The following is a 15134-nucleotide window of genomic DNA, read 5'->3' as shown; positions in this document are numbered from 1 at the left end:
ATTGTAACGTGTCGTTAGACCATTTAATTTGACAGGGCGCTATCTGGTAGTAAAACAACAACACTGACAAACATTACAATTTAAAAAACAAATTATAACTGATCGAAAATTCTAATATATTTTATTACTTTCTCTGCAATCCTGCCTCATCGTGCAGGTCCTTTTTTATATGTCAACATTTTGCTTCTACCATCATTTCAAAACATGCAAACAAGCATTCGATTTTCAGATTATCCGTGTTGTCTTTGTTAAATGATGACAAAAAACCCCCAAGTAGTTTAGATTGAAATTTATTATCTCCGATAAGTCGTATTGCTGAGCAATGACAGAATAAAATTTAAAAAGCAATACAAGAAGAAAAAACGTTTCAAAAATGTACATCTTTACAACATTGTTGAAGTGCAAAAAAACAAAACCAAAGGAGTCAATGAAGACTAATAATCCCCACCAGTGAAGCAGAAGACAAACGTGTACAAGTAAACACAAATATACTTCATATAACTTTTATTTTGAAGGGTGATGTGCTTTTAAACTTTGGAACTTGCATTAAGCAGTGCGTGAGAAAATGACAAACAGAAATAAAAAAAAAATGACCATTTCACAGTTGAATTTGGCGAACAAACAGCCTCAAACCTCAAAATAATCTTTTTAATAAATACTTTCATTTACAACCTGCCCTTTGTAGCAAAATATCTAAGGGATTTTTAAAAAAATAAATAAATGTGTGTAGTTAATGCTGTTAAAAATCTTTTTAATGATTAATCAACATCTTCTTTCTGAAATCAGTAGTTCTATTTAAAGCCGTTGCATTATGGTCCGGAAATCTGATTGGTTGTAAATAAGATGTTCAGAAAATGAATACCCAAATTTCTTATTGATGAGTTTCATGGTTTTAAAGCTTAATAATAGAGACAAGTTGGGGAAAAAACTCCTGCCTTATTTGCGTTGTTGAAATCGGTGAAGCTAGCTTAAAAGCTATGAGCACATTTTGAAAGCTAGCTAAGTTGGCTAGGTGGTGAAAAGGTGGCCTGAAATAAAGCGCAGCAGACCAGATCCTCAAAAGGTCATCCGATCTGGTTGCTAATCATAAACATAAGTGACCGCTAATGCTAAGCTAGCCATTCTTCAACCTCTTTAAAGCCTCTTTCATTATTTACATTTGGTAATAAAAAACTGTTTTGGCTTTTGCAGAACTCTTTTCTTATATTCCCTTTTTCAAGCTTGTTAAAGTAGTTACCATAGCAGGATTTCTTGAAGTTCCCTAAGAGACTGAACTAAGTTTGGCTAGTTCTGTAGCGGTTCATTCCAAAAGGTAATTCGACAGCAGGTTCCCTTTTTGGCGCTCAGGCGAAGCTACAAGAGCTCCAACACTAGGGGTTTTCCCCATGACATTGAAAAATGTTGGGTTGGGTCTGTGGCGCTTCATTCCGAAGGTAATTATCCAGCAAGATCCTTTTTTGTTGCTCAGGCGAAGCTACTAGAGCTCAGACACTGCAACTTTTCCCTCAGAGATTGAACTATGTTGGACTGGTTCTGCGGCGCTTCGTTCCAGAGGTATTTCTCCAGATTTTGGTGCTCTATTGATTTCAGGGTCTCGGCGGAGCGCACGGGAGTACAGGGCAAACTCCGTGAATGGATGAGGGTCCGGTTTTGGTGGTCCTGTCCCGGTTGTGCTTCGTCCTCGGAGCGGATCTCCACATAGTCGTCGTCGTCGTCATCGCCGCCGCCGCCGTCTTTGAAATTGGCTAAGTAGTTCTGTGTCGCGGTGAGGATGCTGAGGGCCGATGCTCGGTTCAGGACCACCACGTGTTGGCCATCGTGTAAGGTGAGGTCCGATTCAGCTTGAGTGGACCTCTCGGGGAGGCTGCTCTGACGACCTGTGTGGGCCAAGCTGGTAGCATGGAGTCTATCGATTGGTCCCTTGATATTTTTCTGCGTTGGGCTGTTTAGAGAAATGGCTGACTGGGAGTTCCTGGATGGGGAGGACGGAGGATGTCTTTTTACAGTGCTGTAGATGTGGTCGTCACTCTCGACAGGAGCCGATATGCAAGAGCTCCACCTCTGAGACGGCGGACTGCTCGGTGTGGTCTTGAGAGACGGGCTGGAGCAGGAAGACACGAGTCCGCGCTGCAGATTGGAGGAGTCAACGGTGGACGACATAAAGTTGGAGAGTTCCCCGTTGCTGTAAGTGGAGTGGAGCCACTCCTCCTCCAGAGAAGTTTCGGGCATTGACGGGGAAGAAGAGAGACCTGGATGGGTCGCAGAAGAGTCCTTGAATACGACTTGGTCGTAAAGCTGCGAATACTCGGCTATCCTCGCACCTAGAGTGAGAATTCAGAGACAGTTTGAGATTACAAATCTGGAAATCTAACCCCATTGTGTAAATCATATTACCTATAGCAGCTCCTCCTTGCTTTTTCTCTTCCAAAATAGCCGCCAAGTCTTTGTGCCTTCTTTCAGTTCTTGCTCGACTGAAGGAGTCTCCGGGATCCATGCTCCTCATGCGCAACATCTGGTTGGCTTTCTTGATCTTCTGGCTGTACTGTCGTGCCATCAAAAAGACTCGGCTCTTGGTTTTGTCCATAAGCTCCAGGGGAAAATCCACTGACTCACCCAGCAACAGAGAGGAGGAGGCCAGTGGCGAGTCTAAACTTGCCACCTGTCCCGGGGGAAACAGACTATTGATCTCTTTCTCTCTCGGTGAAGGGATTTTTGAAGGAAGTTCTACTAGATCATCGTCCTCGAGGCGGAAGCTACCGCTGCTTAGTCGGGCCAGTCTGTTCCGCATACTCTTCACTGTACCCGGTTGAGGCTCTGGCACGATTGGTAGAGGTTGCCAGGCAGAAACAGGACTCGCACTTTCATCTTTGGTGGTTCCGTCACCTTGAAGTTCTGGGGAACTGATAAGCGGGATGTTGAATGATTGCGATGAAAGCACAGGAGGGTGTTTGTGCAGATGGACAGCTGGACTCTGTGTTAGGATTTTTGTTGGATTGCTTTTGGCTGGCTCGCCAGCGCCAACAGGGAAGGCGGCAGGCAGTCGGTCTGCTTTCTTCTCGTTGGTCCTGATGTAGTTTTCCAGGTCGTTCCACAGCTCATCAACTGGCTCTGATGTTTTATCTCCTCTCTGGGATTGTTGGGAGACCAACGAAGCAGAAGATGTGGAGTACTCTGGTTCTGATGAACATGTGGCAAGATAAAGGAGGCTCTCCTGTGACACAAACTCACCAGAGGTTCCCATTGGAACATGGTGAGGGTCTCTTTGAGGATCGGGATTGTTATGCCCTTTTGACGGAGGGTCTCGGAAACAAATTGTGTCATAGATATTCTCCTCGACTATGTTGAGATCTGTACCCTCAGCTGGTCTTGCTTCATGTGTGGAAGATCGATTGTAATCTTTGGAAGCACCGACAGGCTCTGATACACTTAAGACTTCCGGAATATTTGGTGTGCTCAATTCTTGTTTCATGGAACAAGGTTTCCTTTTGTCTGAATCCCTTCGGATCAGGCCTATCATCTTGAGGTCTTCATAGCTTATGTTGTCATACACGTTTTCTATATCGTCCGTCGTCAGTTGCTCAGCCGATGAGGATCCAGAGATGTCGTTACTGGATGACTCGGTATGAATCACTTCCAAGCTGGCCTGGTTGTCCTCCGGAGGTTTCCGAGCCTCCGTGGCACTTTCGCCGACACTGCTCGCCCTGCGGAGGGCCCTGACGTCCCCTGACGGAGGTTCAACCTGGACAGAAGGGAGCTTCTCCACGTGCCAACTGCAAGGCCGCGCTGTCTTTGGCGACGACGGTGCCTCTGGTCTCTCAGACAGCAACTCCGTGTCCAGCCCGCTGGGTTCGGTGGGGACAAACATCTGATAGATGTCCTCGTCGTCATCGGGACGCATGCTACGTTGTCTGGTGGGGAACATGGCTCTTCGGGCACGGTGGTCGGCCCAGATGTTCCGAACGGGATTCTCATTATCGGTAACAACCAGTCTGGAGTCGGGAGGTTCTTCTGTGACACGAGCAGCCCGGCGGAGTGGCGGGTGGTGGCTTCCGTCCCTGACCAGGGATTCCCTGGCTCTCTGTATGAACCGACAAGAAGATTCAGACAAGACTCAATGAACTCTAGTAATTGTTTTAGAATGTTCCCAAACCTGAAGGTCTGAAGCGCTCATGTTAAAAGTTTTCCACTGTTCTATGCTGTCCACCGACGCTTGAGGGTTCAATCTTTTCCGACTGCTTTTGCCTGGGACTCGCAACCTCTTTCCGCCGCCCTGTATTAACACAGCCCAGAAAATCATTGGCTGCTCTCGAGACATTACCGGCCCGCGTTCGAGTTCCACCAAGCATGAGTCAATCTCACCAGAACGCTATCGTCCTCATCGTCAGCGTCCCGCTGGTTTGGCTCCTCCCCTTCCTCCCTATCGCTGTGGTCGTAGTGGTCAGCGGGGTCCAAGGACTCCTGCGATTGGTTGATGAGACTGCGGCTTCGGCCAATGGTCCCCAGGGCCAGCTGGGAAACTGGCGAAAGCAGGTTGGAACCCAGACTTGTTCGCTGAGGGGAAAAAGTGAAAATTAAGGTTTCATTGGTTAAATATTAGACTTCATCTTTGCAAACCTTTTCTCCATCGTTGTTGGCTGCATTTTGCTTGGCGTTTTTCAGTAATTTTGAAAGAGGTTCTGTTGAAAAAAATATTTAAGATTTCATTTTGGTAAAAGTTACTTAAATAGAATCTCACCTTTTCGGCGTCCTCTGCGTGGGGATGGGCCTTCCTTGGTCTGCGAGGGGTCCTTTTGGTCACTATTAGGACTGTAGTGGAATCCAGGATGTTCTTGAAAAAAATAAATACATATCAAACATTAATTTTTACGGTATAACTGGGTGGTAATGAATATGAAATGAAAGGCTACTTACGAGTCGCATCCATCTCGAGGATGGCTTGTTTGGCCTACGTAGGGTGAAATAAAAATGTTAGACGGATGGACAGTATTACAAAAATAAATGTTTTAAATGAAAAAAAAAGAAATCATGTAATTAAAAAATAAATGTGTTTAATATTTGATTCGTCAAATAAATAACTCATTGCACATAATTAGTATGGGTAATGAATCATAAAATACTGAGGATAAGTGGCGCATATATAAATGAATGAATGTATGAATAGATAGGTTAAATAATGCAAAATTAACACAAAATAAATATTTTAAAACTAAAAAAATGCAATAGAAGATTACGAAAGACTGAAAAGACATTAAAATATAAATGCGTAAGAAATAAATTGAATATTGTAGTATTGAATAATTTATAATAATTACATTATGAAGTAATACATGCTGAATAATTGAGCTAAACGTTTTAAAGTGTAACAAAAATATATGAAGGACTTTAACAACGATGTTAAAAACATACGGGTAACAAAATAAGATTTTATTTATCAAACAAATAATAATGATTACGCCATTAATGAATCAATGCTAATTAAATGCAAATGGGTTCATATGAAAAAAGGCGAAAAAAAAGGAAAAAGGAGAAAAATCCAAAAGAGGAAACATGATAAGGAGATGAAGAGGGAACACGAAAAAGGATGATAAGGAAGAGTTAAAAGATTAGAAAGAAGGGGAAAACAAACAGAGAGAAAAAAGATGGAGAAAGAAGATGAGGGAGGAACTTGAGAAGGAGAATATAAGGGAGAAGGGAGTAAAAGAAGAGTGAGCAGTGAGAAAAAGAAGAGGGACAAGAAGAATAAATTGTTTATGACATCTATTCAGGGATCAGAATGGAGATTTTCATTTTCAGCTGAAATAGCCAGGGTCCAGGAATAAAGCAGGGCGGAGCCCCCCCAGACCCCCCCAACAATGCGGCCAACTTTTCTAACGGCCGCCAGGATGCGCCAGAGCAATAAAGGAAAGAGTGAGACAGTCGGATTTTGAATTTGTTTGCTACGCAAGAGAAAAAGTGAAAAAGTCGGAATGCCTTTGGGGTTCAAAAACAGCGGAAATCCGCGGATCCGCGGAAAATTCTGATCCCTGTCTATTGAAAATTTGACACTTGACCAAAGCCAGTTAAATAAACTGCAGAACTGCATTGATCCACAGGGAGCGCTATTGGCCTCTACGTTATTTTTCTCGTTAACCTTGACATGGGATAACACAATGACACATCCATTTAATTATTCAACGTCAAATTTGGTTTATTGTGCCAATTTTGCTCCCTCCTAATGAACTTTAGACGACAGGTAGCACTAAAGGCACAACCTTATGGAAGCACACAGAGGAATTGCAAAGACTGGGAAATGGAGAAGTGGCACCTTTACCTTAGCAGGGATTTTGGCAGGATGATTTTCAAGTATGAGTCTCTTGAGGTGCAAGATCCACAATCGCTTATCTTGCTGGGACTTGGCCTGCGGGCGGCATCAAACAGTACACAAGATAAGAGCGAGCGTCTCTTTGGGAAAAAAAAAAAAATAATAAAAAAGCTGAGGTGTTTGGGATAAAGCCAGAAAAAGAAAAGAAGTCTGCTTGTGCCCGGAAATGTTGGTAAATCATTATGACTCACAGATTATAATGCAGACTATATACATATAAATGTCAATCCTCGAGGACAGGGGCCCGGAACCTTTTTTGACCCAAGTACTGTTGACCAAGTACTGAGCCCTGGGGAACGCCACATGTAACACTTAAAGTCTTGGAGGTCATATCACCGTATCTAACACAATGCGTAATATCTAAGAGGTAGGATTTTACCACGAGAGGTTAGTTCCTGAAATACCAAACAATTTTTCCAGCCAATCTAGTAAGATATTATGGTCAACACAAGGATAATAAACATATTTAACCTCGGTGCAGATGGGAGTGGGCTAAGGGAAGAAGCAGTGCCCGTGCTGTGTGTATAGCTCTGCACATTCCTACTGCTCACCCAATTTTCTGGAGTTTTGGGGTGTTTACAGTTTCTTATTTTTCTTATATATTTATAATTTTATATTTTCCACTGATATAAAATTTGCTTTTGTAAATGATAAGAAATACATTAATTTACAATACTACGTTTGAATTGGATAATTTTATGTAATCTGAAACATTCAATAGAAAATGTTCTAAAATAACGTTTTTAATATATTGAAAACCTTTTATAAAAATAATTCCACTGACAGCGTGTCCCACTTTAGGCAATTTGAATGACACAAAAGGACATTAATATTTATTAATTTAATGTACACATTTTAAAAGCGGCAGTATGTCCCTTTTCTTGACATTTTAAATCCCCCAAAAAGAAAACAATCAAATGTAATAAATAAATAATTCGTATATAATAAGTTGTCTGTCCCAGTGTGCCGTGCGATTGGCTGGCAACCAGTTCAGGGTGTCCCCTGCCCACTGCCCGGAGATGGCTGAGATGGGCTCCAGCCCCCCTGCGACCCTAATAAGGATAAGCGGTACAGCTAATGAGATGAGATGAGATATATAATAAGTAATAATTAATATATGTATATTTGGTTTTATCCGTTTTTGGTTTATATATTTAATATAATTTGTAAAAATCTTCAATGGACATTGTGGGCCTTTCTTGGCAAGTAATATAAAAAAGGACTGTACTATAATTTGTTTGTTGTAATTTCACTCATTTGATATATACAGTATACTGTATGGATATGTTTACATTTTAAAGGGGCAGGGTGTTTTCACATTCAATGAAAGCAAAGTCAACCTCATCTGAAAAAAAGCTTGTGAAACAGTCTTACACAACAGCTATTAACATTTTCACTCGAGTGCTAAACAGAAGGTTATGCACGCTAAATAGCCGTTATTAGCGTCAGAGGACAAGTTTGAACAAGGTACCTGGACGGTGTGCTGAAGCTTAGGATTCTTATAGTGGAAGACGCTAAAACTCAGCGGCTCTTTGGGGATGACCTCCACCAGCATCAGGTTGCAACACTGCACGGATAAATAGGGGGGAAAGGTCAGCGGTGACGGGAAAATCGGAGTTCAAGTTCCCGTTGCGGACAGACCAGTATGTGAGCCTTGTAGGTGAAGCTTTCGTCCCGTTTCTTAGTGATGAGAAGCAGTTTTTCCAAGAGGAAGAGCGTCCTCTCGTTTTTGGCCCGCTGGAGTCGAAAGGTTCCTTCCAGGACCAGCTCGCCGTAGCCCATCAGGTCCGGGCCCTTCCAGTTGGTCAGCAAGCTCTGGATTTCCTGGAGTTAGAAGTTACAGTTTGCTTCAAAAGCTTTCAAATGGAAAACCTGGGCAACACTACCCAAAATATAGATAACAATTCATCTCAAGGGTAGGGTGCGTACAAATTAGATAATTTATCTATCAAGTATGTGGTAATGCAAAACAGAGTTCAAAGAGCTTTTATATTTTTTTTCACAGCACCTATTTTGAGTTTATTTTAATGCACAAGCTTTGGGAAAGGAGATTGGAGGAATGGGAGCTGGAGAATGATTTCACGCGCATGCTTGTGGTTTTCCTTGATTCTAGGATGAAAATAGTGAAAGTAAGAAAATACTGTTTCAAATAGAGTTCAAGTGATGAACCAAACACAAAAAAAGATTTTAAAGAAAGGGTTTATTTGAGTGCTTCTAAAAAAGTCACTGTACGCGTGACAAAAGGTCATGACAGAGACTGCAATGATGATTTCAGCCAGAAGATGGCATCAGCAAGTACAAAAATCTGAAGTGACGGATACCACCTTTAAATAGTTTCGAGGTGTAAACATGATTAAGAAGTGACCCTTTGGACCAGGGATGTCCAAACTACGGCCCGCGGGCCGCAGTTGGCCCGTGGGGCAGTTTTTATTGACCCACAGCAAATTTTGAAAATATAGTTGAATATGGCCCGCACATGGCACTTGAGCTCAACTCTGTTGCATTTCTAAGTTTCAACACTAGATGGAATCAGTAACGGAAAAGGTGCTTCACCACCCATGCATTTGGGACACCCTGAACTGGAAAACATTGGAATTGTGGTTTTCTTTGCTTATTCGCAAATAAGCTCATTCACACCTAGGGACAATTTGGACCGGCCAATTCACCTAACATGCATGTTTTTGGAATGTGGGAGGATACCGAAGTGCCCGGAGGAAACCCACACAACCCACAATGAGAACATGCAAACTCCACACAGGAAGGTTCGATCTCATGACCTCAGAACTGTGCCGCACACCCCCTAACCAGTGCCCCACCATGCTGCCCGAAATTAAACATATTCAACAAAATAAATATTACCACTCCTCAAACCTAGATCAAGTCCAGCAGCTTTTCTTTCCTCTGTCTAACAGCATAGGAGCTAGACTCAGGTATTGCTGAGGTCTGTATTCGAGACTGTATCGCTATATACAAAAAATGTAATCAACATTTTTCAAAAAAATGTTTAAGCCAATGCGTCCCACGACTCAAAAAGTTTGCCCACCCCTGCTTTAGACTTTCACATCAAGGCTGGGGCCCCATTTGGCCTCCAGGCCCGAGTTTGAGACCCCCTGCTTTAAATTTTGGGGGTGTTTTTTGTGCTGTACCTGCAACCTGACGGCGTGCTCGTGCTTGCGCTTCATGTCGTTGATGTGCCAGGCCACTCTCTGCATGGTTTCGATGGCTTCCTGCACCACTTCGTACGTTTCCGTGTCCTTCTCCATACGGTTGGCGATCTCCTGCAAAACAAACCCGCTGCCAATGTTAGCCCTCGATACCGCATGGCTCCGCGTCTGGCGGGCCGATCAGAGAAAAAAACCCGGAAAAATCCCGAGTGGACTTGCATGGAGCAGCAGATGGTACTTGAGGATCCTCTGCACGGGCTTGAGTAGGTAGGAGCCAAGAGGCAAGGAGTGGCGAAGGGATTCTTGGCGCTCGCGGAAAAACTTGGCCAGTGCTTTGTTCCTCATGCATTCGGTGAGCACGGCCACAGACCTGCACCAGCACAAAACAAATAGTTATTTGGGGAAACAGGGCCTTTTTGGCAGGTGGTGCTATAAGTAAAAATGTATTACAGTAAAAAAATTGTAGATCAATAAGTATTTAAAAAAATGTATCCAATTTTTTTTTTTTTTAGATTAAAACATAAGTAGTAGTGGGCATCACGGCGGCGCAGTGGTTAGCGCTTGTGCGGCACAGTTCATGTCATGGGAACCTGTCGTGGGTTCAAATCCAGCTCCAGACTTCCTGTGCGGAGTTTGTATGTTCTCCCCGTGCTTGCGTGGGTTTCCTCCGGGCACTCCGGTTTCCTCCCACGTTCCAAAAACATGCATTTCAGGTGAATTGGCCAGTCCAAATTGTCCCTAGGTGTGAATGAGCGAATGAGTTGTCTGTCCCTGTGTGCCCTGCGATTGGCTGGGAACCAGTTCAGGGTGTCCCCTGCCCACTGCCCGGAGATGGCTGGGACGGGCTCCAGCCCCCCCGCGACCCCAATGAGGATAAGCGGTACGGCTGATGAGATGAGATGAGATGAGATAAGTAGTAGTAATTTTGGGGGGCAGAAAAAATCCCTTGGCTGAACAATTGCACAAATATATATTTTTTAATTAAATTTTTTTTAGAAGGAAAAATATTTTAATTTAAAAAAATGAATACAAAAATAAAATAATAAGTGTAAAAAGAAAATCCTCTGGGAACAGAAAGTGTATTTCTTTTTAAAAATAAACAAAAAAAATATAAAGTAAAGCCTTTTGAAAAAAATACATGGTCTAAAATGAAAATGTTTATAATATAGTATACTTAAAAAAAATACAATTAAAAAATGTGAAAAAATCCCTTTAATTGCAAATAAATTACATTTCTTTTATTAAAAAATATTTATAAGCAACCTTAAAAAAATCATTTTTAATACAATTTGTAGAAACAAATTTCCATTTTTAATCAAATTATTCAACACTTCGAATGAAAAATAAAAAATATCAAAAGTGAATATAAGAAAATCCATTTAAATTTAAATAGAAAAATAATGGGAAAAACACATGGGTGCAAAATTACATTTTTTAAATTGAATAAAAAAATGAAACAAAAAAATAATATAAAAAGAACGTTAGATGCAAATAAATTATTTTTTATATTTAGAAAAAAATAATAAAAATAGTCAAATAATAATGTTAGAAAAAGTCTTTCCCCCAAAAACACAATCCATCCATTATCTGCTACGCTTATCCTCAGTAGGGTCGCGGGGGTGCTGGAGCCCATCCCAACTATCTTCAGGCAGTGGGCAGGGGACACCCTGAACTGGTTGTACAATTTTTTTTTTTTTTAATTGAAAAGTAAAGATTGACGATAAAGAAATAAAATATAAAAAACCTTTTGGGTGAAAATGAATTGAATTAATTTACATAAAAAAACAGCTAAAAATCTGTCAAAAATTACACTTTAATTAAAAAAAATACTTTAAAAAAACTAAACAAAAAAGAAAATATTGATGGATTAAAAACAGGTTTTCTATTCTTTATCAATATTTGGCACACAAAATATGAATCAGAATGCCATGATTAAAACTACATATTGCAAAATACATATTGAGACTTAATTTCCTTTCAAAAATAAGTCGCAGGTGCCTGACATCCTCACACATTATTGACACCCATAAAGCAGTTATTACAGTCTTACCTTGGGTAATTGGTGCAGTACTGGGTGTAAATGTGAAACTCTTCACTCTGAAATTCAAAATAGAACCAAATTAGAGGTAGGGCCTTAGTTACAATTCAACGGAGACTCACTAATAAAATAATTTCAAGTCTATGGATTCGTCTGAGTCATTTGACCCACCAAGCCTGTACTTAAAACTGCAAGTGTGGCCTCCAACGTGCAAAAAGCTTTCAAATCAGCCGGGATTAAACCCCCCCCTAAATTCAACTTCTCCACCCACTTAATTGAGACCTTCCTTTTGCACGCCGCCAACAGAAACATCAAAAACCTGTCGAGGAGGCAAGACTCTGGAAAAAAGGCTTTTCTGTCTTACTCATGTTGAAGTCAAAGTTCTTGGGGCATTCATTCGATGATCTCATATTCTACATTTATTTTTATTTGCCCGTCGGCTGCAGGTCATATTTTTAAGATTAAATAATGTAGTCTGGTTGAGGATTTTGGTGTTTGAATATATATAAAACCAGAAATATGATTTTTTTTTTTTTAAGCTTTTTTCACCCAGTAAAATAAAAAATGTGAAAAATATCTAATATGGTATTTCAACTGTCATTTTTGTTGAATTAAAAACTATTATTTCTTTATACTTTGAGGAAGTATTTTTAGATAGATACAAATAGTTATATATTAAACAGCTTATTAAAAGAAACATGTCAAGTCATGTTTATTTGTATAGCCCTTAGTCACAAACAGTCTCAAAGGGCTGCACAGATCAAAGACTATTGCAAACTATTATTACAGACTATTATAGATAGATAGATAGATACTTTGTTCATCCCCGAAGGGAAATTCACATTTATTATGACACATCCCCTGATTTAAAACCTACATGAGGGCAAATAATACGCACATTATCAACATAAAATATAGGTTTTTCATATGCTATAGAGTAGACATGAAAGACAATCGAAATGTATTTGGTCTGGTATTTTAAACAGTCATTTTTTAATTTAAAAAATGTTTTTTTTTCCTTCTATATTTGAGGTTTTTTTTTTCTATAAAATTTAAGCTTTCAGCCGCTCTGCCCCCCAGCTATGGAACTCATTGCCACCGGACCTCCGAAATTCTGTGACCCTGTCCACCTTCCAATCCGGACTCAAAACTTGTTTTACTGTTGTGTGTACAACAACCTTGGGTGTCCTCAAAGGCGCTTCTAAATGCAATGTTTTATTATTATTATTATTATTATTATAAAAGAGTCCAAAAAAAATATCAGATATGTACTGTCAGTTTTCGTATGTTTTAAATAAAAATAATACAAATCATTATCGTACTTCTAGTTTAGTTTTTCTAGTTTAACCAAAATATTAAAAAAAATAAAAATTTACGATTCATATATATGTTTACATTTCTTTTTTTTTTAATAAAAAATGCCGTAACAAATGATTTTCTATTAAAAAAACAATTAAAAAATATATATATATTTGAGATGGTATTTCAAATGCAATTCAAAATAATATGTAATTAAAATGTGTTTATTTGTAGAATGTTTTAGTAAAATAAAATTTATTGGACCATTAGAAAAATAAAGATTAAAACATTCTTCTTTAAATTTCTATTAAAATAGAAAATCACCCCAATCGGCAAAGAAATTGCAGATTGTGGAGAATTTAGCTGTATTTATCAATTATAATACATTATTATTAATTTTCATGTCATAGAAAAAATGAAAACGTTGAATGATATTTTCTGCTAACATTTCTTTATTTTTATATTCTTTATATTTTCTAGTACTTATGAATGTCCTGCCTTGACTATTTAAATCATTAAAAATAATATATTGGTTTTGAAACGATTTTCTACATTAAAATTTAAATAATTTCACATCATTTAACAAATGATTATATTACTTGTTTTTTAAAAACATTTCCTTACTTTTCTTTTGCATCCTTGGTACGTCAACAACAAAGGAAACTCCGTTCATATTTGTGTTATATATAAAACGTTTAGATATAATTAGTACTTCTGTTTTTTGCATTGATGTTAACAAAAAAAAACGCGGTTAGCAGTGAGAGCATGTATGCACATACGTCGAAATTTTCCCATACGTTCTTACCGCACAAATTAGTACTCCATCCAAACTTTCCTGCGGTCAACATACTCAAGTTTAGCTAGAGTATTAGGATTGCGTGGGTGCACGTAGCATTAAAAAATGTTTTTTTAAAAAGTTGCAGGGAGGACACATCTGGTTGCGTTTACGGTCCGGTTTGCGGTAGCCGACTAGCGGAGACGGGGAGGAGGAGACCTCAGCTCTTCAATTTAGTTTCTTTTCCCATGGAGATCCTTCTTCCAGGCCTTCGAGTTAATGACGACGAGTCGCCGACAAGAACGTACGAAAATAAAAATGTTGTGTTGACGTTGTTTCGATGCTAATCGGCGTTTCCTGTTCTCGGTTAGCGTCCTGTAAAACCCCCGGGGATGCGTTAGCCAAAAATGTCAACAGTATAAAATGACGTCGCAAACATGCTTTCAAATTTTACAGCTCAGCATGGTCAGAAACTGATAGAGTTCAAATGCTAGCATGCAGCTAATACTGGATTACTAAAGTACGTCACCGAGTATGTTGTCAATATTGCATGAGTTTTCTAGCTTTATAAGTTAATAATTTGATCATCACCTTATTACTTTGATAATCACATTATTAATTCAGTTGTTATAAATCCACCTTATGTTAATTGTAGACCTATTGTAAATGAAGTATATAAGCTTTTATTATGAATGCATATTTTCAATGCAAACTACAAGTTCAAACTAATGTCAGAAACTTTAAGCAAAAGAACAAAGTTCAGCCTGATGTCAAGAAACCGGAAAACCAAGGTAACAGAAAACTGAAGTTGCGGTTTTCTGTTGACGTATACAACAACTCAAAAAAGGTATAAGAATTTCGCTTCAAAATGTCAGACAGACAGACTACTGCTAAGATCGTTCGATTGATGACTTGTGTAGCGGTGGTCTCCAGAATAGATAGATAGATAGATAGATAGATACTTTGTTCATCCCCGAAGGGAAATTCACATTTCCAGCAGCATCCCTGAGCTGAGAACAATCGAGAACAATCAAAAATAACACGGGAGCTGCTGGAGTGGCTGCCATTCGTGACGGCGCCGGAAGAAAAGATTCAATTTGAATCATGTACAAACAAACAAACAGTTGAATCATGTACAAACAAACAAACAAACAAAATATTCATGTTTCAATAAGTCGAGTGTTAATAAAATGGGGGGAAAATAATACTGATATAACCAGGTAAAACTAATATGTCCAGCCTCCTAATTTACCAACATTCTCCTCACCCGAAGATCAGAATCTCACGATCTTTCTTCATTATCCACATATGATGTTTGAATATATCCTTTTATATCAGTATTTTCCCAGCAATGGTTTTCCAATGAGTCAGCCCTTATCTTATCATACGCATTCAAAAATACAGCCGCGTCCAGTTTTAACAAAGGTCCCTTTGGACGAGAGTTTCGTTGCCTGTCAAAGTTTCATGTTGTATTTTGCAAATCCACAAAAACTGTGC

At 39.5% G+C, this 15134-nt stretch overlaps 1 protein-coding gene across 4 annotated transcripts in view; it reads right to left on the bottom strand.

Annotated features, from left to right (window-relative positions):
* Positions 1-274: 274 nt before the first annotated feature.
* LOC148345994 (pleckstrin homology domain-containing family G member 1) overlaps positions 275-15134 on the bottom strand; it is an 86840-nt gene continuing 71980 nt past the window's right edge. For all 4 annotated transcript variants that reach the window (XM_088325025.1, XM_088325024.1, XM_088325023.1 and 1 more), the window contains 13 exons: positions 11576-11622; positions 9745-9895; positions 9508-9639; positions 8003-8185; positions 7833-7928; positions 6311-6397; positions 4912-4945; positions 4736-4828; positions 4615-4676; positions 4360-4551; positions 4151-4270; positions 2395-4078; positions 275-2321 (listed from right to left, as the gene is read on the bottom strand). In XM_088325025.1, coding sequence (XP_088181151.1) covers positions 1465-2321; positions 2395-4078; positions 4151-4270; positions 4360-4551; positions 4615-4676; positions 4736-4828; positions 4912-4945; positions 6311-6397; positions 7833-7928; positions 8003-8185; positions 9508-9639; positions 9745-9895; positions 11576-11622 — 3738 coding nt within the window. In that variant the 3' untranslated portion in view covers positions 275-1464. The remainder of the gene's footprint in view (positions 2322-2394; positions 4079-4150; positions 4271-4359; positions 4552-4614; positions 4677-4735; positions 4829-4911; positions 4946-6310; positions 6398-7832; positions 7929-8002; positions 8186-9507; positions 9640-9744; positions 9896-11575; positions 11623-15134) is intronic.

The sequence above is a fragment of the Urocampus carinirostris genome, chromosome 20, assembly GCF_059441175.1.
Source record: "Urocampus carinirostris isolate Australia breed hairy pipefish chromosome 20, RoL_Ucar_1.0, whole genome shotgun sequence".
Lineage (NCBI taxonomy): Eukaryota > Metazoa > Chordata > Actinopteri > Syngnathiformes > Syngnathidae > Urocampus > Urocampus carinirostris.
This window is presented reverse-complemented; position numbering and strand designations above follow the sequence as displayed.